A 22,033-nucleotide genomic window follows, 5' to 3' on the forward strand; every position below is an offset into this window, starting at 1 on the left:
TGTCCATGAGGCACAAGGTTTTGTGTTAAATCACTGCCGATTCATCAGGGAATCTTCTATACTACAGACCAACAATGCTTCTTGTTGACCCAACGTTTTTCATACTCAAGGTCTTTCACAAATATTTAATCACCAGCAGTCCTGTCGGTGGGTAAATAACTCATGTGGCAGAAGGAAAGCAAGGCAGAGTGAAATTCTACCCAAGGACACCGAAGGAGGAGTTGAGGCAATCAAACCGGTATCACAGCTCAGGATCTCCTAAAACTTACTGTCTGCTTACACCAGATGCTCACACGCTGCTTACTCACTAAAGCAAGATACTAAGTAAATATCTTCTTAACTCTCCCCCACTTTACAGCATTTAAAGCAGCACGGGTGTACTCTAAGTGCAGACAAAGCGGCGTGTGCACTTGAGGGTCTATATTCAGTCTTCAGACCATTCCATTTAGGACACCTGCCTGTAAATTAACCTGAATGGCACTAGGTCTGTGCTCGCTCTCTGTGTGGGCAGGTAAACATCTAGGCAGCATTAGCACACAGGGATGTGGCACTAGAGCAGCGCAGGAATTTAATTACAGACCCCAGCGAAGTCTTGGCTCACCTGGCCTCATTGTCTTGTTTCCAACAAGGCCCCACCCAGCACAGCACTAGTCAGGAAGCCCACACACCTCTCCTCCAAACACACAGAACTACTGCTGCTTCCCACACCGCTGGCTTTGAAACACCCTCCGTCCCCCCACACAGCCCAAGGACTCACCCCCTTTTACTCCAGACACTTTGTTTTGCCGTTTACTCACCTGTGTTCTGCTTCCAGTGAATGAGAGAGGTTTTCCCCCTCCTCCGGCAAAGGGAGAGAAAGGCCATTCTGATGGCAATTCTCTTCCCAGTTTTCCTTTGGTTCTGGTGTGCTGTTGCTTTCCATCTAAAGAGAAATTAAAGCATCAAAGCGTGCTCGCACAGACCGTGCCAATAGCACAGTTCCAAGTTCAAGCTTCTGCTTTTGGAAGTAAAGCCTTTCACCTTGAGTCAGGGGTTTTACAGAGCCTGGATTGCTAACGGCTGAAAGCAACTTCTACCCCACAGCGACAACACAACAGGAACAGCATTCGGTGGGCGGCACTTTTGTGTGAAGGTGTAAGTGCTGCATTGCAAAGCCATCATCAGTGGCTTCAGAGTGACAGCAAGAAAACGATGAGAATGATATACTCCTAAGGATGGCCCTTCCATACATATTAACCCACAGACTTAGGCATTTAGAGGTCTGGCCTAAGCCTCTGAGGCTTAAGCCACTATCCCGCACCTCTCACAAGCACTGAATTCAATTTCCCTGTGGATGTAGTTTGACAAAGAAGTTTGAAAGCAAATTAAGATGTTAAAACATAATATTGTTCCAATCCTTAGAGACTCCTTCAAATAAATCTAGATTACCTTCAAAATCTGTGACCTTCCACCTTATTTATTACATACCTATTTACATTTCATTGTGTTCTGGATCTCCGTTCACCACAGCGCTGTGCACCACTTCTGCTGGCACGTGTGCCAGACCAAGGGAAGTCATTCCTTTCCTCCCCCAGAGCCTGAATTACATACACTGCTCTGTTTTCTTTTCAGTACCCAACTCCTTAAGTACATAATAATAACATATACAGTAAGGACAATGAACTTACATCATCCAGCTTGTCACATTCTCTGTTCTCTGTTATCTCCCCATTCCTATCATCTTTCAGTGCCTTCAGGAATTCGCTCTTCTTATCAGTGGTACGGCGCATCAGCTTCGTCAAGCGTGAAGAGCAGATCTCGATGGGAGGGGTGGTGCTGGAAGGACTCTAGACAAGAGGAGGAGAATATAGAGACTTTCAAACCGCATTGCTGTGAAGATGGGTCTGTGCTTACACCTTTCAAACAGCCAGCAGTTCTTTGGCTGGCTCTTAACCTCTCAGAATAAACGTAATGTCAAATTCCCATCAAAATACTGACTGGTGTTGGATATTCACTTCTCCCCATGCCAGCACGTTGTTATCCCACCTATCAGACTCTTAATTTTTTATTCTCCTAGTTGTCAGCTCACTTGGCCATGACGATGTTTATTTTGTTCCTTCGCAATGTAAAGCTTAAGCAATGTTGGAGCCTACAATGGAATATGAAGGCAGAGACCTACACACAGGACTCTTAGCTACAAACATTAAAAAATTAAGGCAATTAGGCTTAGTTCAAATTTGCATCAAGCCATCCTGACTCTCTACTCGGAAATTAGGTGATGGGGTGGTAATCTCCTCTCAGGAAGTGGCCACATCCTTAACTAACCACATCGGGATGTGAAATGGGCAGCCTCAGCATCCTCCCCCGAAGGGCACACAGCTGATTCCTTGCTATGTACCCCAGCCCCGATGGGTCAGCGTGCGGCCAGACTCGGGCAGCCCTGGAGCTGGTAGGAAATGTGCTCAGCTCAACTCGTGCACACAAGGAACCTCCTGTGCTATTCCACAGTGTTTAAGCTTGCTTTATTATCTTGAATCTGTGAACCAGGCATAAGGAACAAGAGTTTGCACACCCGCAGCACCCCGGGCACAGCACTGCCATAAAAACATCATTAACCAAGAGGAGCTTTGGGTTTAATTCGTTCCATCATCTTGACTGGACACACAAAAGAAATGTAAGAATGTGTTACATGAAAGTTCCCAGTATCGCAACTTTCTGCTCATATATGGAGTTCACATCCGGCTGCTCTACGACAATGAGGAATTTAGTCACTCACACGCACACTTGGCACTAGAATCTTGCACGAAAAACTATCCTTTCCTTCACTTGCTTTGATTTTTTTCCCCCAATATTAAAACAGATTAAAATTTCCTAAAGCCTGCACTGTTTCCACCCCCCACTCCCTTTTTAAACTAGGGTGGGGAGGTTTCAAAATCAGGCTCTTCAAAATGAATCTCCTTCGCAAAGCCTTTTTATCATACAGCGCTCTGAGCAAAGATCGAGGGAGCTAAAATATGTAGCAAAACAAAACCAAGGCATAATCGCTGCTTATATTTCTAACGCCTGTTGCACGTGAAGCAGTGGTGGGCAATAACGCCTTCCAGGGAAGTGCATGCTCAAAGGAATGTCTTACAGTAAACATTTCTCAGATTTTGCCTAATTCAATACAGTAAGAAACAAATCAGCTGTTGCAACAGACATAACAAGTGATTGTGAATATCAGGATAAACAGGTAGCACAGTATTGAAATTAAAGCTCTCAACATGATAACTAGTTTGACTGCAGGAGATAATAATGAACAAAGGAGACTAAAAGTTGGATGTATAACAGGGGTGGCTACTCTAACAGAAAAGTCATCCTGTATAATTTTTAGAATTCAGACTGTATCTTGTTTTGGTGATATCAGACTGAGTTGTGGGGACACAGTGCCAGTGCTAGCTGGCACCCTTTTTGTTGTGAACACACTGTGGTCTCTTAGGAATAAAGGTATTGTCTCCAACACTTCTGCAGGAGCGGCATCATCCCCATTTCAGAAATAAAGAGGCAGAAATTACATGTAGTAGGTGTGTGGAGCTGGGATTACAGCAGTATTTTTGGCCACAGTTCTGTGTTTCCATGCTGCATGCCTCCAACAGAGTCAAAGAAAAATATTACAAGTGCTCAATTTTAGATGGGAGGAATTTTTAAGCCCTTTGTGTTTAGTTGATTGATGCTGGTAATAAAAGTAGCATTAAAGGGAGTACTGCTTGTTCTGGGGAAAACCCAAGCTGCCTATTCCTGCTGCCAGATTAGTACGTGACATCTTTGCTGACTAAAGTTTCAGGCAAAACCTTCTTGGAGGGGTGAGGAAATAAAATGACGGAGACTATCTGCATTACTACTGTGTGATATGAATGAACGCCCCTCTCAACACCCACTTGGAGGTGAAAGCCTATTGACATGTTTATACTGCAAAGGTGTCCATACTGTGCTGTGCATTACACAAAAGGAAGCCTGTCAGTAGCACAAAGGACTTGGTGTAAGGACAGACAAAAGCAAGGTAAGGAGAAGAAATACAGCGTAAGGTCTATTTGTCAAAGTGACAGCTGCATGCTTGTTAACTATTGTTTTTAATGGCTGCTTTTGCACTCAGCAGCGGCTAAAGACAAAAAGGACAGGCTGTTGCAAAGTAAAGCCTGCAAAGCAGAGAATCAAAGATAAAGTCTTATTTTAGAAGTAAGAGCTGTAAAGGAAAAAGATAAATGCACAACTATAAAAAAATAACACTGTCACACTTGAAACACAAATATACTAATTTCAACTTATGTGAATAGGTCACTTATCACAGTCTGGTTTATTTCTGTTCTTTTTATGTATGGTCACAAACCTGTTGAATTTTGACTCCCAAAAGCAAAGGGGAAAATTTATTCAGTGTCACTTTTCTATTAAGCCTTGAGGAATTTCAAGCTCCAAACCAGCATTTTGTACATGAGCTATAAAGTGATGCACAGAAATGTTGGCCAAAATGTGTTTTGCCACTGTTACTGCTGAAATGGCAGCACATTTATATTCCAAGGTTCTCTCCATACTTCAGACCAAAAGCAGAGGTCAGTCAGTTTCCACCTCACCTCCTTCCAACACCAAAATTAAAAATGTAACCACATTAAACACCCCCAACCCTCTCAGAGCCCATTGCTTGTGCTGTTGCTCTCCTAGAGAAAGGGAACCAGGCAGATCATCCTCCTTCCCCTTCTTTTCCGATAGTAAAGAATAGCATAGGAATCAGTTTATCTGTTCGCATCAGTTCTTGGTATCTGCACTCTGATAACATCAAGCGCACACATATCCAGTTATGCAACACTATTTAAAGCATTAGTATTATTTTTTATATTGGAGAGAAATTCTAGTGCATTTGGACAAACAGCAACAGCTTTACATCCAGGTAAACCACACTTATTTCTTTTAGTGAATCAGAGATAGGGCAGAATGTGCTAAGAACGTACAAGTGAGTAATTCTTCAAGGGTGCAAAGGCAGGTGGTACCATGTAGAGAGAGGAACTTATGTTTAAGTTATAGCAGGTGATAGTGGTAAAAGTTGCCACCCTATCCCCAAACCCAACCTCTTACCTCTTTGGGAGAGGTGAGGACTGAGCCACTCGCCAGTACCGCTGGTTTGGTTACAGAGACTGGACTGGTAAAGGCAGAGTCGCGGCTGGAGGAAAGCGAGCCTGCTTTATGTTCACTTCTGTTTGCTTTCCATGGACTTGGCTGTGTTGAAGAGAACACAAAATACCGGATGGTAAATGGTAAGCCACAGGTAGCAGTTAGTTGCAAGTAGTAAAAGATAAATAAACATCATGTTGGCTTTTGGAGGGATTTTTTTCTCCTCCCTCTCCAAGAACAGTCTCAACAAGTTTACCTTGACACCCATTATTTTTCCCCATCTTCTGTTTCCCCCACAGCACACACAATTCTGCTTCATGGCCACCACTGTCCAGTAAAACAAAGTCAGAGCTCAGAGAACATCCAGCATTGCACTTAATTAACTGGAATCACCACTGAGTGATGCAATGCGTCTTACAGATGGGAAGTAAAAATATCCCAATTAAATCCACATTTCATACAGAAACACTGTATGCTACAAAGAAGGGGTTTGCATCTCTTGACATGAACTTCCCCTGTACAAGGAAGAAGCACATCGAGGAATATTTCTGTCCAGGCTAAGAATGCAAATTATTAATTTCCTAGGGCTGTGAAAGTGTCTGTCATTGCACTGATGTAGCAACAACAACAAGAAAGAAAAAGAGTGAGAGAAAATAGAAAAAAGCAGCTGGTTCAGTAAAGTGCACGAGCACTTGCTGTTTGGCTCTGGATGCTCTTGGCAGTGTCCCTTCAAATACACTGGCAATTTGGCTGAAAAACAAAGACTTCAAGATAAGTTTTTGTTACTTGGAATGTTATTCTGGAGCCTCTCTTATCAACCAAGGACAAACACTGTGAAGCAACTATCTTTACAAAAACGATCCTAACAAGAAACTTGCATCAAACAGCACAAGAAATACACTCGTCAGAGCATTCAGACATACTGGTTCCTTTGACCCATGAGGCTTCTGCTGACAGCTTCAAGTCATTAGCAAAATAACTTATGCACAAGCAGGATTCAGTTAAATCTGAGATGCAACAGATCTTGCATTCTGCAAGCAATGAGAGCAGAAGCCATTATTTCAGTATGTTCTCACTGTTCCACTGGGCTATTTTATTCATTTTTAAATAAACACATCAGTAGGGGAGGCCATCAGCACTACTATTCCACTGCACTTAAAAACAAGAGCAGCCCACATTAGCGAATGGATTATTCTGCATTCACAGCACACATTCCTAACATCCCCTTCCAACACAGAAAACATCCCCGTCTGTACAATGTTGTCTGGTACTAAAATTAGGGTATAGAATGGCTATGACAAAGGGTTTCTCTCCGCAGATCTGGTCAGGTTGCGTGGCTCAGACCCGCAGCTCCCGGCTGCTGATTGCTGTTCTCTCAGCTTCCACAAAGAGGCAGCTTAGACAAATTCAAAGACAGACCCCGATGCTTTCCTAGCAAGGCCACAGCACTCAAGCACAGCAACTCAGGGTGAATATCGAAAGGAATCATTTGCAGATTGTGACCTTCATTGATTGCTTGACTGTGCACAATTAGCCATCTCAATTAGCCAAGAAATAATGTAATTGTTTCACTGCCATCGGTTCTCTTCCTTTCAATACTACTTGGTAGAACTTAAAAACATTTTTCATTCGGTTTGCCCTGATAGCTTCCCAATACTGCTGACTTTGTCAAAATGAATGTTCTGACTCCTCTACTTTATGTGCTGCAACTTCTGTACAGCTTTCTAGAGTCCCCAGAATAATGCATCCTACCATAGCTGCTTTATATCTATACCTTTAAATGTGTGCATCATGGACACAGTTTTTTCTGTCTAAGGATATACTGATCTCCCACCTTTAGCTTTGCTAATGGTCACCGTTCATTAACAAAAGTGCTGTTGATGACACCAACAGGTAACTTGATAATCATTTGAACCATTAGGATTTTTCCTGCCGCTGGCAAAATTAGGCCTGAGTTAAGAGAAATGCACAAAAGAGCAAGAAGCTCTGAACTTGCTTTCTTACAAAAGAGTTATTATTCTTTCCCATTTTGTTTTTATCTTGGAAGTATGTAAGACTAACCTACTCTAACCAGAAGGAAGATTTCATTTAAATGTTGCAGCCAGCATTAATAATTAATAAATTTTAGACACCTTTTTAAAGAACAACATAGCTAATAGTTTTACTTAGCTTCTTAAATACTTCCACTACTCTGCAAAGTTTCTAAGGAACCTACACATGTAGATTCTCTGGAAAAAGGGGCAAAATAAAGCCTAGAACTAAGAAACAAACTACTTGTTTTTTTAATGCTCCTATATTTCTTTCAGTAAAATAATTATAGCATAACACCCATTAATATTCCAGGTTGTGTCTAAAGCTCCACTAAATTAGAGGATGCTACAATGTAATCTGATCTTAACCTCAACTGTTTTGAGCACATCAAAGTATTGTAACCCAATAAAGATTTTTCAAGGTTGCCACGTGAACCATTCGAGCACATCGCAGCACACATTCCACTTCTCCAGCATCGCCTGTTTTGTCTAACTAAGATAAGGATTTGTCTAACGCATGAAAACACACCCTTTCAAACAGGCATCAGCGGAGTCAGGAGAGAGGTTAGTTCTCTGTACCGACAAGACAAAATGGCATTTTCATAGGGAACAACAACAATTTTGGTAGTAAACAGGTCTCTACTGTAAAGGTCACTACCCCAGAAACTACTGGGTTCCAACTCCTGCTTCTTGTTAGGGGTTTGATTCCATTCCATGTCAAGGGATAGAGCTCTCCCTTGATCTGCAGTTCACTAATCCGGCTGGCAAACCCTGTACCTTGGAGGGAGGAGCTGCAGGTTTAGGAACCAGATTTTTGTAGACACTTGGGACAATGGTGGTGGCTTTGTTGCCATTTGCCAGATGAGAAACAGGTGATGTAAATGCAGCTGAGAAGGCGGCAGCAGGATCCTCTTTTGAAACCTTTTTGATGACCAGCATCTTGGTAGGTTGCTTGGCACTAGGGGGGTTTTCTGTGAAAAAATAAAACAAAGGTTGTGAAATACAAACGTTCAGTTTCGTAACAGCTTCAGTACACTGCTCCAGTTCCTCCCCCTCAATCTTACACATTACACATCTGCTTCTGAGACTACTATCAGCTGTTCTTTCATTTCAGCTTTGAGCAAAGATACTGGATAAGGGTGTCTAAGTACAATCTTTTTTCATTTGCCCATAACAGCTCCCTTGACACTGAAGGGAAGAACATACAGTGACATCAGCTAACAGCCTTCTATCTTACTACAGGAATCACAACAGATAGTAGCATTTTATCGAGCAGCCACAGATCAGCTTTGTTAATTCACCAATACAGCAGAAATACTCAGCATGACTTATCCCTCAAAAGACACAGTGCTTTTATAAACAAGGACAAGGAATATTTCTTAGGCCAAACCAACACATCTGCAGGAGCAGAACAATTTAGAAACAGTAGTGGTATAAACAGCTAAAAGCCCCATAAAAACTAATTGTCATTAATTTTTGAGCAGAACAATAGCTACCTGACAAACATGCAAAAAGAATACAACCTGGTACTATAGCAAGAAGTATTTCTGAGGGGTTTTTTTTGGTATTCATACTGTTTACAGTATGTAACCCAATCAACCTGGCTACATTCTTGTCCTGGTTTTGGCTGAGATAGAGTTAGTTTTCCTCCTAGTAGCTGGTACAGTGCTGTGGATTTAGAATGAGAATAATGTTGGTAATACACTGATGTTTTAGTCATTGCCAAGTAGTCAAGGATATATTTTTTCTTTGTAGTCAAGGACTTTTCAAGCCTGTTCAGAGCTTGAAAAAAAAATTAAATAAATCCAAACCACAGAATTATGACAGTTTTGCTGTATTTCTAATATCAAGATCACAAGTCAGGAACTAATGCCTAGTTCACTCAAATCTGCTCTGCCCTTCAAGTGATGACTCTACAAAATGGTAAGTGCAGGAAGTAAGTGCAGAACAGTAACACCACTGCCACCAGTAGCTTTTTACAAGACAACAAGCAGTTTCAGGAAGACAAAAAGGCCAAGAGACGAGTGAAGATTGTGGGAGGAAAACACAGGAGAGAAAACTGCAAACTGTCTGCTTCACTTAAGTCTTTAAAATATTTTTGAATGAAAAAAAAACCATAGCATTTAAACACCGGTTACAACTTCCTGCTTCAGCATCAGCATTCTGTACAGCAATGTAAATATCTTTACCTACCCCATACTCCAGAAGGTGTCCCTAAAGGTTTGTTCTGGTTGTTGTATCTTCCAGCTTCTGGGTTCAAAGATGGCTGTAAAAGAGAAAAAAAGCAGCTGAGTACATCATTATATCACCTAACGAAAAGAACAAACCCAAAACCAAAATCAGTGTTAACATTCTGCTTCTAGGAACCCAGAGTATGGGCAGATTTCTCTGAACAGCACCTGAACTAGAAGACAGATGTCTTTTAGATGTCTTTAGCACAAGACATCTAAAAATCAACTTTGTATCCTCCTTGGCTTCTGCTGTATTTCCAACAGCAGCAGGTTCAGAACAGGTCCTTTAAGTCTTCTACTATATGATTAAGTACATTCCACCAACCAATATACACATTAAATATTTAGGTATTTAATCAGCACTTCAAAAGATAAAACAGAATGCACATCATCGGTATATGAAGAATATAGTCTCATTTTCCAAATATTTTTAAGCAGTAATTATGCATTAATCAATTAAAACAAAACATAAAACAAAAGCAATACTAAGCTCTTCATGTAAAGGAATAATGAATATATATACATTTTTTGACAAAAAAGCTACATGTAAATTCATGTTAAGCTTCAGAGTCCACTTTTCAGGACAATACTACACACTCACCTTTGATTCAGTATCAGAATTCAACTTAGTGGAACAACTAAGGACGTGTCCAAGCTCAAAGCAGAGTACAGAAAGTCTAAGCATTCAACGACAAGTGGTCCTGATTAGCTATTCCTCTTCCCCCATCCCAAGTCACTTCAGTTCAAAATAAAGCCATCTTTTTCCTCTTTTTAATGAATTCTTCATATGTTAGTTACTATGGTGACACCATAAGTTTCTAATAATGAGCTTCTGAAATAGTAGGCATTCCTGTTCTATAAGAGCTAGGAAAAAAATGTCACACCATAGTGTAAATTCCTGCCTCAGACCCCAGAAATTCCTCTGTGTCAGTGCTTCATTTTTTAGTTACAGGTCAGTTTTATAGCAGGGGTGCTCACGCCATGGGAAAACTCAAACTAACAGCCAGTTTTGCTGACCTTTCCGGAAAAGTGTTGCCATCATCAGCCACACAGGCCTAACAGCTATGAACTTAACCACAGCATCCATTAGTTTCACCCCATGGCAACGACAATATAGGAGTTATTTAGCAAGGCTTGCTGCTAGACCGTGTATGGTATTATCACCTTGAAAAATGGGGGAAGTAGTTAGAGAAGAAAGGGCCACATAGCTGGGGAAAGGCACTAGAGAATGAAGTACATGCAAGAAAGATTTAGACCAAGATACACTGCAGCAGGGTACAGCTGCCATCATTACACTAACTTTCTCCATTCCAACAGGCTTTTGACAGTCTAAAGAACAGGCTTATAGAAATCCTGAATTACAGTATTCTTGAGAAACCAGATTAAGCGAAATCCACAGACAAGCTGTATCACTGCTCTCCAGGTGTTAACCACCCCGTGACGCAGGCTGTCACTCCCAGCACAAACAGGTGAACAAGAACCTGCAATCACTCCCCAGGCACTTCACTGAAAAAAACCCAGCAGCTTACATCAAACTGCCTCCTGTGCCAATTGAAGTGTAGACTCTACATTTTGGCCTGAAGCAGCTGCGGACATTCATATATTTCACTCTAACTTCGAACTTCCCAAATAGCAGCAGTGCCATCAAACTGCCACAAGTACTTCAGCAGTAAACAGCCTTCCAGAGATAAATGCTGAATAAGAGAGCAAAAAGCTCAAGCTGATGATACACACAAGCGTGCAGACTATCACCAGAAACTCTCATTACTTGGGGCTTTGGCACTGAAGATGAAGCCAAAGGATTTGCATCAGGCGAAGGGACTGAGTTACCAGAATCTTACAGATGATATTGACCTCACTACGCTGGTCAAGAAGAGCCTACAGACAGCAAGAAACAAGGTGGAAAAAAGCAAAATACGTGGCCTGATAACAAAATCCTCTTCAGGGGACACGAGAAAAGAAATTAAACAGGAAATAGAAAGCAGTGGAGGTGCGTATATCTCAAAGCATTAGCATTAAGGAATACGTATGGTAAGGATGAAAGCCATAAGTCCAACTAAAGATACTCCAAGTAAATATAATGCCAGGAGGCAAGAGACCATGATACTGATAATACTACATGAATTGGAACACTGGATAAGAAGCAAGCTGGTTAACTGGAGATACTGATAGAAGAAATGGCTCAAGAAACCCTGATCCAGAGATTAACAGAGAGACAGGAAAACACCTCTGATAACAGAACACTATTCCAGAAGATTGGGGACAGATGGTTGCAAAGGTCTGAGCAAGCTTGGGAAGGTTATCACAAATACCAACATGCACCAGAATGCAGGAGACAGGAACAGCAGGCAGACTGAAGATAAGCTGAATAGATGTACTTAGCAGCAAAAAAAAAGGCTTTGTAAGCACAGCACAAAGTCAATATAACTGCTCTTCCTGTGGCAGACCAAAGCGTCACCTTATGGGTTCTGCTCAAGATCTGGCTTGGGCATTGGCAATGCTGTCTTCAGTTCACCATAACCATTTGGCAAAATATCTGTGCCAAAACCCATGATCCAACAGGTTGCCAAGTCCTGAAGACTCCGGGTACCAATTAGCATCCTGTCAGCACTGGAATAATTTCATTAAAACTGTTGTGATCTCAAACATGGAACTGAATGCAACTCTCGATCCTCGCCACCTGTCAACGCTAATAAAAATGAGATCTGAAAAGCCACTTCTCACAGCTGCCACTTCTAGTGAGAAGCTACACACTTACAAAGTCTTCTTCCTCAAACTGCAACTGCTCTTTATCTTCCTTCTTCTCTTCCCTGGATTCAACAGGCAGCTTTTCTTGAAAGGCGGAACTTTTCCGAGAATGGAAGTTGCCATTCCAGTGGCGATGAACTCCGGTTCCTCCTCCACCACGCTGGTTCCCACCATCATGGCCCCGAGAGGGACCATGCCAGCCAGGCTGGCTGCCAGAAAGCCCAACATGAGCTCCTTTAGAAACACCAGAATCTACAGAATCATGGCGGAGAAGGGACGGCTGATGCCAGCAGTCTAAACAAAAGGAGATAAGTATGCAAATAAATCAACACAGTGTGCAGAATACTGGAAATAACAAGAAAAACAGCCTGATAAGTCAGTGTTCACTAACTAACTACTAGGCCAAACTTAATAAGCTACTGTGTGATTATATCAGAAAACAAATCAAGATAAACAATGCACATAAAGCTACCATAAAACCCCCCCAAGGCCTGAGCACATGGCATGGCAGAAGAGAACAGCACGAGTTTCTTAAAGGATGTTTCGAAAAGGTTCAAGTTTGGGAAAATGTTGTTTATATTCTGCAGAATTCTCCATTCTGTAGAATATTCCAAAACGTTTGCTCTCGGGTGGCGTTGTGATCCCTCTTACCTCCTGCAGTTCGGAGGGGCCCGTTATTGAAAAACCCATCAGAAGAGTTGTGTCTCCTGCGGCTCACTCCAAAGCGGCCCTCTCCGCGGGGAAGATGCTCTCCATGTTTCTCAAAGGTGGCTGCAGGGGACTGCAGAAAGTAAAACGTGATATAATGAAGCATTCATTAGGGCACACCAAGGAGCTTATCAGTCCAACAGGGACATTTTGTTAATTAAAAAAACCCAACCAATCCAAACCCCAGAATCCTGTACTAGTTTTCAATCCAGCATCCATATCTGCTTTGCTTAGCCAACATTAACAGTCAAGCGAGCCTGACTGGAATGGGACACAAATATGTGGACTTTAGAACCAGAGAGAACCTAACACACTAATCTTACCACTGCTCTTTGCAAACACCTATTTTCTACAAAAGTAATTTAAGAAATCCTCTGATACACAGGTGCTCATTCATTCACTCTCTCTAAAGACAGAAAAGCAGACAGCAAGGGAGGATCCAACCAGTTCGAGTAAAATTCAGAGATACCCAAGTAAGCTGAAGCACTTTTGGACTGAAACAACTATGCTGCTGTAGAAAACGTTAATGCTTCTACCATTAAGATTCCAAAGAATCTTTTACTCTTCACTTTCCCTTGTTTATAAAAATTCGGAGGTTGGTTTGAAATCGATCAAATACCCTGAAATTACTTTTGCGTCCTCATATTCAAGCATGAAGGTGAAAGCTGTACTTGTTCAATGTTGTCCATCATGATCTGGTTTGCCATTAATATGTTTTTACTCTGCCACTATGCACAAGTAACGCAAATTGTTAAAATCCTAAACCGGAGTTCCTGGTCAACCTAAGCTGCTTCTGGAATTAGTTTTAGAAAGAAGGTGACAAGCAAACCGCTCTCATTTTAGGGTTGCAAAAAACTAATCAGTATTACCAAGTTTGGAGTTAGAGCCCAAAGGCTTATCACCAATCTACTTACTACTCAGCAAAGGTCAGATTATTTTCATAAATCAAAGCCAAATTATATCCTGCACTGTAAATAAGTGGCAACTTAAGTCTTGACTCCCAGAGACTTTGGGCCATTTCTGTCAGTTTCTATTTGGAATCCCACTCAAGTCTCAATGCAAAGACACTGAACTACTCCCATGTCTGAAGGCAAAGACTGTTCCTCCTCTGAAATAAAAGGAATACATTTGTTGAAACAACAATTACCTTGGTTGACTGTGGTGTTGAGAAGTTAAGCCAGGCAGGAACAAAGTCATGCTGCGCCATTTAGGTCCAGTGTCTTCCTTCAATAAAATGAGGCATCAAACCTCATGGCCAGGATCTGTAAATGAAAAGAACATTCCCTGAGTGTCATATTTTCCAAACTGAAATAATAATAATATAATTTATTTCCCAAAGCTTGGCCTATACGAATAGGAGGGGAAAAGTGCTGTGGTTTTTCATATTACACTTAAGCATTTTTTTTTCCTGCTGACTTTGGTCCTCTGACCAAAACAGGTAAGAACTTAAACATTCCCAGTTAATTCCTGTTTACAATTAACATCCTCATTAAATTCATGATAGGATGGGCATGGAAGTAGGAAGAAAACAGAATAAACAGCATACAAAAGCCATACAATGCACAGATGTGTAAAATCAAGATATGACAATTTCAGGTACATTCCTTCTTTGCTCATTGTGTCTCAGATTCGACAAAAGGGTGATCACTGCATGTTTTATTCCAGAGGCTGTAAACCAAACGTGACCAAATTGGTGATGTTAGAGACATTAGAGAGCAGATCATGGACCTGAAAGACAACCATATGCCAGCTCCTGCATCCCCAACGTAAAACTATATCCAGATTCATCAACTCTATGCAGCATGGAATATTCTAGGCTGGAACTGCTTTCAGAGCTAAGAAACCAAACAGTTAGGAACAGAACACAAGCTGGTTGAAGGAGCTTAATGGAAGTTAAACTGAAGACCAGCTGAGGCATCTCACTGAGTAATCTGAAACTGAATTTTCTTTCCAACATGTCATAGCAATTTCCACTGCTCAAAATGATGAAAATTCCATTATTGCTCTGTATAATTGAATTCTGTCTTTTTGTGGAAGGCTCTCCAGTTTACCATTTTGATTATTTTTCAACTTTAATTTACGTAGGAACAAGTCAACACTATATAAGCAAAGAAATCAGTCCGTATGATCACTTACCCTGAGTTTGGCCTCTGCAGTCCAATGTCCTCGGTTTGTGTGCTTCACTGCCTTTGGGGTTTCTCCTTTCTCCAGTATGCTGTCAGGCCAGCTTTGAGGCAATAGTGCGTCTCGAAGTGGAGCACGAGAGGCCGCACTTCGTGCCAACTGCGCCCTTCACCCCCTCAGCTGCTCATTTTAACCTCTTTGCACTCTCACTACAAAAAGAAAAAAACTAAGAGGGTAATTTATATTGAAAAAAAAAAAAATCCACGACCACGTTCACCTCATTAAATTTCCTCTGGTCGCGGTAATACAGAAGTCAGCCTTTACATTACAAAAAGGTTTGTCGAGTCTGCGTGACAACATTCAGAGCAACACCATGGTTAATACTGAACAGACACACTCAAGTCTGCTGGATCATTCATGATTTGAAGCAGATCAACCTGAACACTCTGGAAAAAGGATGATGTTACATAAAAACGTTTGCCCCAAATGCCGAGATCTAAACAAGAAGCATCTGCCCAAGTGCTCTTAAAATATAAACTTCATTTTTATCACATACATCTGCTAAAAAAAGGTATCGAATCTCAAAAAAATGAATGTTAGAATATACTCTAGTCTTCACGTAACTTGGTTAATGCTCCACAGAGCTAAGCTCTACTTGATATAAAGCTCAAAAGCAGGCACGAATGTTGATCTCCCTGTTTTTCACCATTTACATGCTGGAACACAGGTCACATGAACAAAAAAATGCCAGATCCAAAAAGAATATCTTCTACTCTATTTTTTGTAGACTGGGTGCTGCTTTTAAAGGGACACAATTATTCCACAAGAGCTTCTTGTTCTATAGTGGAGAGTTCACTTCTGGGTCCTCTTCCATGAAAGAGATGAGACAGGAACTGTAGTCACTATAAAAAGGAAACAAAACGCCATCAATACAAGCAGCATAAACATGACAAAGTGTGACTAGAGAGAACAGAAGGAGAAATTGAGCAGCTAGTGTAAGTGCCAAAAGCGATGTGATCTCCGATCAAAACAAAACCTGAAATAATCTCATTAAAATAAAAGGTCCCTGAAAAGGGCATTTTTGCTTTTTAATGATCAATTCCCATATTTAGTTTCAAAAAGGGCAATACAAATAAGCTGAATCAGAATAAAGGAAGAGTGGAGAAACTGCATGCAGCTGCTGAAAGGGGTTCCACATGTTATAGCAATTTTAGAACCTGCTGCTAAAATACCAATGAGGCTCCAGGTTGCAGGTAGGCTTGGCCATTCCACGGGCCTCATCTCCTTTATGTCCCCACATCACTCCTCGTCTGCTCCAGCACAGCCAGACCCAGCTCTCAAGAGGCTCATGACAGTATATAGTATCCCTTATTCCATTAACTCCTCCACAGAAAATACCAACCAAAAAAAGATGATTTTTTCTGCTATGGCCACTCTTTCCTTGAACCACCTTACCCAACCAAAAGCAAACAGATAAGTTTACTGCTCCTGAAACATCTGAAAAGTTTTATTACTGTTTGATGGCATCAGCTGTTTCCCAGGGTCCCTTTAGCCTTTGTATTTGACTGAAGAGTTTGTTTGCCCTGTTTGAATCCGGTTCTAGTCTTGGCCCAGTTCTGGTTTCCACTGTAGTTACTATGCCATTGCTTTAAGTTACTATGCCATTGCTTTAAGTTACTATGCCATTGCTTTAAGCATGTGTTTTGTTTTTTAGGTTTTTAAGACTGTTTTCATATAGGCTCAAAATAAACACACACAGGGAAAAGTAAAAACCACCGCCTTTTTGTCCTCTGGGTCGTTCCCTTTAAAAAAAACCAAAATCACAACTCATTTTCATATATATATATATATATATATTTATTTTTTTCCTGGCACTAGATGTTATTATTTTGTAGGGGAGTTTGTAAAGAGGGAAACATTTTCGCACTTAAGCTGTGAGCCACGATCACATTGCTGGAGGTAGAATAACAAGAAGCAGCTTCACAATCGCTATAAAATACCAGCCAAGATGAGGCAAAACCAGAGTGGACATGGCCACACACAATACTGACCTGCGAACTTCTGAGCATCCTACCCCGGACCACGAGCTAGTAAGTGTCACACGCACTGAAACAGCAAAAGTACCAATCCATCAAGACCCATTTCCATATTGAAAGGCAGATTTTCAGCGTACAGGGACATGCTAAAACATCTGCTGCACACACAAGTGTCTTTGCATCCCACTAAACTCAGCACAGGTACAGAACTCCTCGAGTTGTGACCTTCTGAGGCTGCTACCAAACGTTTGAATAGCACATAGAAGATAAAACAGGGACAAAGTCGATGCAGTTGACTATATTTAAACAAGATTCATTACCTTCTGAATAAATACGCTTTTCAGAACAAACTGAACAGCAATTACGCCATGCCAAACTATTGACAGAAGTAATATAATTTAAGATTTAATGAACTTTGAGAATGATTCACAGCAATGTGAAAAATTGACCTAAACAGAGTCAAGCCCACACAGAACTATCCTCTGGATTTAAGGGCACCTAAATAAAGGAACATCGCAGAATTACAGTTTATAAGTAGGAACTAAGTCTGAGTATACAACAAAAATAAAACCACCACAGAAGCACAAGACCCCAGTTCCACTTTACAAAAAAGGTTCCCAGTACCTTTGGAAATGCAAATGGAAAAGGAAAGCACATCAACAGTTTGCAAGACTTGTGTTGCTGCAAGATGCCTTTTTGTATTTCAGGACAATCAAAACCAAGGTGAAACACTTTACAAAACTCCAACCACTGATTTAGAAAAGATTTTGCAAAAGATTCAGGTCTCCTAACCTACTGCTTTGATATCACTGACCAGGGCAGTTCTTTAATGAGCAGCACCTAACACGCACATAGAGAGTCTAGCACGACTGCTAGATACCACATTTAGGATGGATATCCAAGTCTTGCAAATACTGTGCCTGTACAATTAAGCTTAAATGAGGCACTGCCGAGCAGAAAACTTTACACTTGCTAAAGGAATGATGTCCACATCATCTCAAACCTTATATCAACTATTTTGATACTTCTATAACCTTTATTCTGAAACAATTTCACTTGAGATTTTGCACTGAGGCTGCAGAACATCAAAGTAAGATGCTTAAAATAATCTCCACCCCACTTCTCTTCAGGTAGTGTACAGAAGGCACACTCAGTAAATTCAAAGCCATGTCCTGAGCCCTTCCAAAGTCATGTTTGCCGGCACAAGCAAGGCACTGAAGGCTATGTGCCCATACGCTATATGTATATATGCTGCTCTCCGGCCATCGCCTTCCCGCGCACGTACTAGCGCAAAAAGAATGAGGTATGTGATTATATTAAAATGTATTGATTTTTGCTAAAGCAAAAAACTTGCTGTTAGACGAAATGTTGTAAATTATACTACTGAAACCCTTCAGTCTCCAGGATTAGGCCACATAAGAGGTGCTGCCCTCATGCACATGGAGCCCTGTCCAGCTTCAACCTTCAACCAGGCTAAGACCACTTCCATAACCCACCATACCACTGGCTAGAGTAGTACCACAAAATCATCACGGGCAAGACCCAAAGTCTCTTAGTTACCTTCTCTGACAGCAACCAACAACAAATCTTTAAGAAAAAAACGTGCAAGAAGAAGAACAAGTAGCACCAGGGCTCCCAGGATAATTTCTGTCTTTTAAGCCAGAGTCTGCACTATAGTTTATTACTAGTCAGTACTTCCACGTAAATCTGTTTAATTGTTTTGTTTTTAGACACATTTATACATTTTTACCTCCCAAATGAGAGGGGGCACAATTTACTTGTGCTTTGTCTAAAAGTGAATTTGTGGCTACAAAAATGTCAGTCTCGATTCAACTGGATGTTTTCTTGTGCTACCAAAGTACCCAACAACATTCCACTCCGTTTTTCATGAAGCTCATTATTTTACACATGACACACGTCCTCATGCTGTCGTTCCTCTTCCAAGCTAAGTCAGACTATTTCTGAACATCTCTAATCATCCCTACTGGCCTTTTCCACATCTTTTAGAAGTAATGTCACCAAAACCACGTCGAGTGTTCAAGATTTGGGCGCACAAGCAATGTTTACAGTGGCAAAATTGTTCATGTTTTACCCTTTATTCCTAATACCTAACATTGGGGGGTTTTTATTACTACGTAGAAGTGAAATGACCTTCACCAACTACTCAATAATGAATAAGGCAAAGAGATTCCTCAAAGTACAGGTGGCATCTGCATTTCTCCGGTCACGCGTGTGGAACAAACACGCGTTCCCTGAAGGCAAAGTTCCCGATTCTTCCCATATTGCAATGACAGTTCAAACTGGTCTCTGCTTCACCATGTTAAACAGCGAGGACAAAGATCATTCCCAGCAGCCACTCCCGTTATCAGGAAAAAAAGCAAATTAAAGTGTTCATCAATGCAAATTTAATTAATTCTCTCTCTCCTTTTAAATTAGTTCAAGTTTGAATTATTTCTGGAAATACAAATCAGAAAAAGAGAAAATAATATCACGACATGAGATGTTCTCTAAAGGCATACTTGCTTTCAGAACAATGACATCTGTGTTAATGAGCTTCGGTGTACAACAACAACAGGTTGTCAAGTACCCCAAAATATTCTTTCACTGATCAAAATGAAGAAGCCTTTGGCAAGTAATATAAATACATTAAAAATTAAACTCTGCATTAGCATTTGGGTTCCACTTGTTAACAGTTCTAATTAATGTCTTGAAAAAATAATTTCAATTCTCAATTTCAAAATGTTGCATTCAAAACCTTTTAACTGTTATTTCACAGCAACTGCTTTTCATAAGTTTTTCTTGTTACAAAAGTACTTTTTCCCCCTTGGTAAGTGCTTATGTTTTGTATCTAAATATCCTTCACTGTGTCACTTAACATCCAAGTGGAAGAAGTGGTATTTATCACTAAGTCAAACTAGTGGAAATTGTCAGCTGCTCTTTTATGCCACCAGACTTCACTTTGTATTTGTCTAAACAAATATTAAAAAATTGACATGAAAATGGAAGGAACATACAAGCACATTCTATTTAAAGAGGAACAGACTACAATAAGGAAACATCCACAGTCCAGGACAAAATCCCCATCCTCCAATAAGCCATTCATAGTGTTCTTGCTATGTTACCAATGAATATAGTTGCGCAGTTGTCTTAATCTTTCTGTTAACTTTCATTTCTACTGCTAACATTGACTTGATCAGAGTTAATCTCTAAACCAGAAAGCTTCTAAAGCTTTGTTTCTCAAGCTGAGCTTTCCAGATGTACCTGAGAGTAGGAATGATGAAGGTGTTCAATATGCAAGGACCTGAACTGACCAGAACATAAGACCGGAGAGGAAAGTTGAAGATAAATCAAAGCCATTGGGCAATGAGATTACTCACTGGGAATGGATGCAGATGTTTCAAAAAGTCCTAAGAAAGCACTGCTGATAATGCTAATCTATGCACATTTTTCCTGTTCCTCTTCCACCTCCTGCCTTGGTCAACAAAACTGTAAAACCCCGATGGGAGGCAAAACCCGCCCCAAGTTCCAAGGTGGCCCTGCAGGCTGTGCCATTCCGACAGGAAACCTCTCTGGGAACATCGGGAATGGAACCTGGGCTTCCAGCCTGTGCCCACAGAACGTCCTGCAGTGCAGGCTGCTGAGTCGGACCCGTTTTACTGGATGCTTTTTCTGCTCCATTGTACCCTGCAAACCTCCTCAGATCCCTTCAAGCCTGCTGTCCACCTAGAATGCTATTAATTGCAGCCCCTAATTCCATTTCTTCTTTCCTGCAAGAGCCAATTGCAAAGAGGAAAACCAGCATAAAAGTAAACTTTTACCCTTCATTATATATTTATCAATCCAGCTAAAAGCAGCTGTAAAAGGTCACAAGAACAACATCTGTCTATCCCTGCCACAATTCCAGTTCATTGCATTTCTATGTATTACTCTAAATAGAACACGTTTAGTCAAAAAAAGTAAAGATTTGTTTTTCTAACTGGCCAAGTCAATTGGGATTTCAGTAATATTCCTAAAGATCAGATGTCAGCTGGGCTGCAAAAGCATTCAGAAAAATTAGTGAATAATTTAATGGATGCATAAAGCAGAACAGAATTTACTTCCCTCATCAGTTTTCTGTGCAGCTCTTCTAAAGCTATTTAATCAAGCAGATATGCCTAAATATACACAACAGACCTTTCCACTTAGCTACTCGTCACAGTAGAGCGTCATTTAATAGGTATACGTTAGTTTATGATAAAGAATTAATACCATATACATTCCCTAAAATAAGATCTCTTTGTAACAACTGCTGCTTCATCCAACACATTCACAGAAACCAGAAGTCACAGCCTTGGAGCCCAATCTACAGCATGCTACTGATTTCCTTAAGGATATCAAAAAGCCACACGTGAAATTTCATTATCCTGTTTTCCAAAGAAGCAGAACACAGTTTGGTCTTACTATTATTAGAAACATTTTATTCACTAAGATAATGATATTTTGGCACACGGCCCTTTTAAAGTAATGTAATTATAAAGCTTGCTTCAACCTCACACGCATCACTAGGCCTTACTATAAAAGACACAAGAGCAGCATTACTAGTTCAGGAGTTGTCATAACAACTGGTGAGCTACTTTTTTGCAGTTAATGGCACGTTCACCTACACAAGGTATCTACAAAACAAACTTACTTTCATTTTGCTCTAAGCTTCCATTAATACAATTGTCTAGACACATCTTCGGTTTGTCTACACAATGGAAATCCAGTTACCTTTGGAGAGGACAAATGTAGATGTTCCAGAATGACATGTGCAACTGGTAGTACTCACACATCTGAGTATTACGCACCAGAGTAACTAGAATAACAGATCTGACATCATTTCTTGTCTCTCACAGCCAGACCCCCAAAACAGTTACTCAAATATAAAGGGCAGTTTTATTAATTAAAAATACTGCGGAAAACATTGTTTAAATTCTATCTGGCTGCTGAGAAAATCTCCCATCTAAAGCAGCACTCAGATTTTCTAGAATTATGGAAACATGAGCCCATTAAAAAC

At 40.7% G+C, this 22,033-nt stretch overlaps 1 protein-coding gene across 3 annotated transcripts in view; it reads right to left on the minus strand.

The window, feature by feature from the left end:
• The window catches only part of GPBP1L1 (GC-rich promoter binding protein 1 like 1), a 33,076-nt gene that overhangs the window by 1,742 nt on the left and 9,301 nt on the right, over positions 1-22,033 (minus strand). For 2 of the 3 annotated variants that reach the window (XM_080348835.1, XM_080348833.1), the window contains exons 2-10: positions 14,975-15,864; positions 13,986-14,100; positions 12,782-12,911; positions 12,141-12,424; positions 9,345-9,417; positions 7,929-8,122; positions 5,086-5,226; positions 1,668-1,826; positions 798-922 (exon numbers count right to left, since the gene is read on the minus strand). In XM_080348835.1, coding sequence (XP_080204961.1) covers positions 798-922; positions 1,668-1,826; positions 5,086-5,226; positions 7,929-8,122; positions 9,345-9,417; positions 12,141-12,424; positions 12,782-12,911; positions 13,986-14,045 — 1,166 coding nt within the window. In that variant the 5' untranslated portion in view covers positions 14,046-14,100; positions 14,975-15,864. Of the gene's footprint in view, positions 1-797; positions 923-1,667; positions 1,827-5,085; positions 5,227-7,928; positions 8,123-9,344; positions 9,418-12,140; positions 12,425-12,781; positions 12,912-13,985; positions 14,101-14,974; positions 15,865-17,013; positions 17,069-22,033 lie in introns of all 3 variants that reach the window. The other variant, XM_080348834.1, reaches the window with a different exon arrangement.

This window comes from Nesoenas mayeri (genome assembly GCF_963082525.1).
Source record: "Nesoenas mayeri genome assembly, chromosome: 8".
In the NCBI taxonomy this organism is placed as follows: domain Eukaryota; kingdom Metazoa; phylum Chordata; class Aves; order Columbiformes; family Columbidae; genus Nesoenas; species Nesoenas mayeri.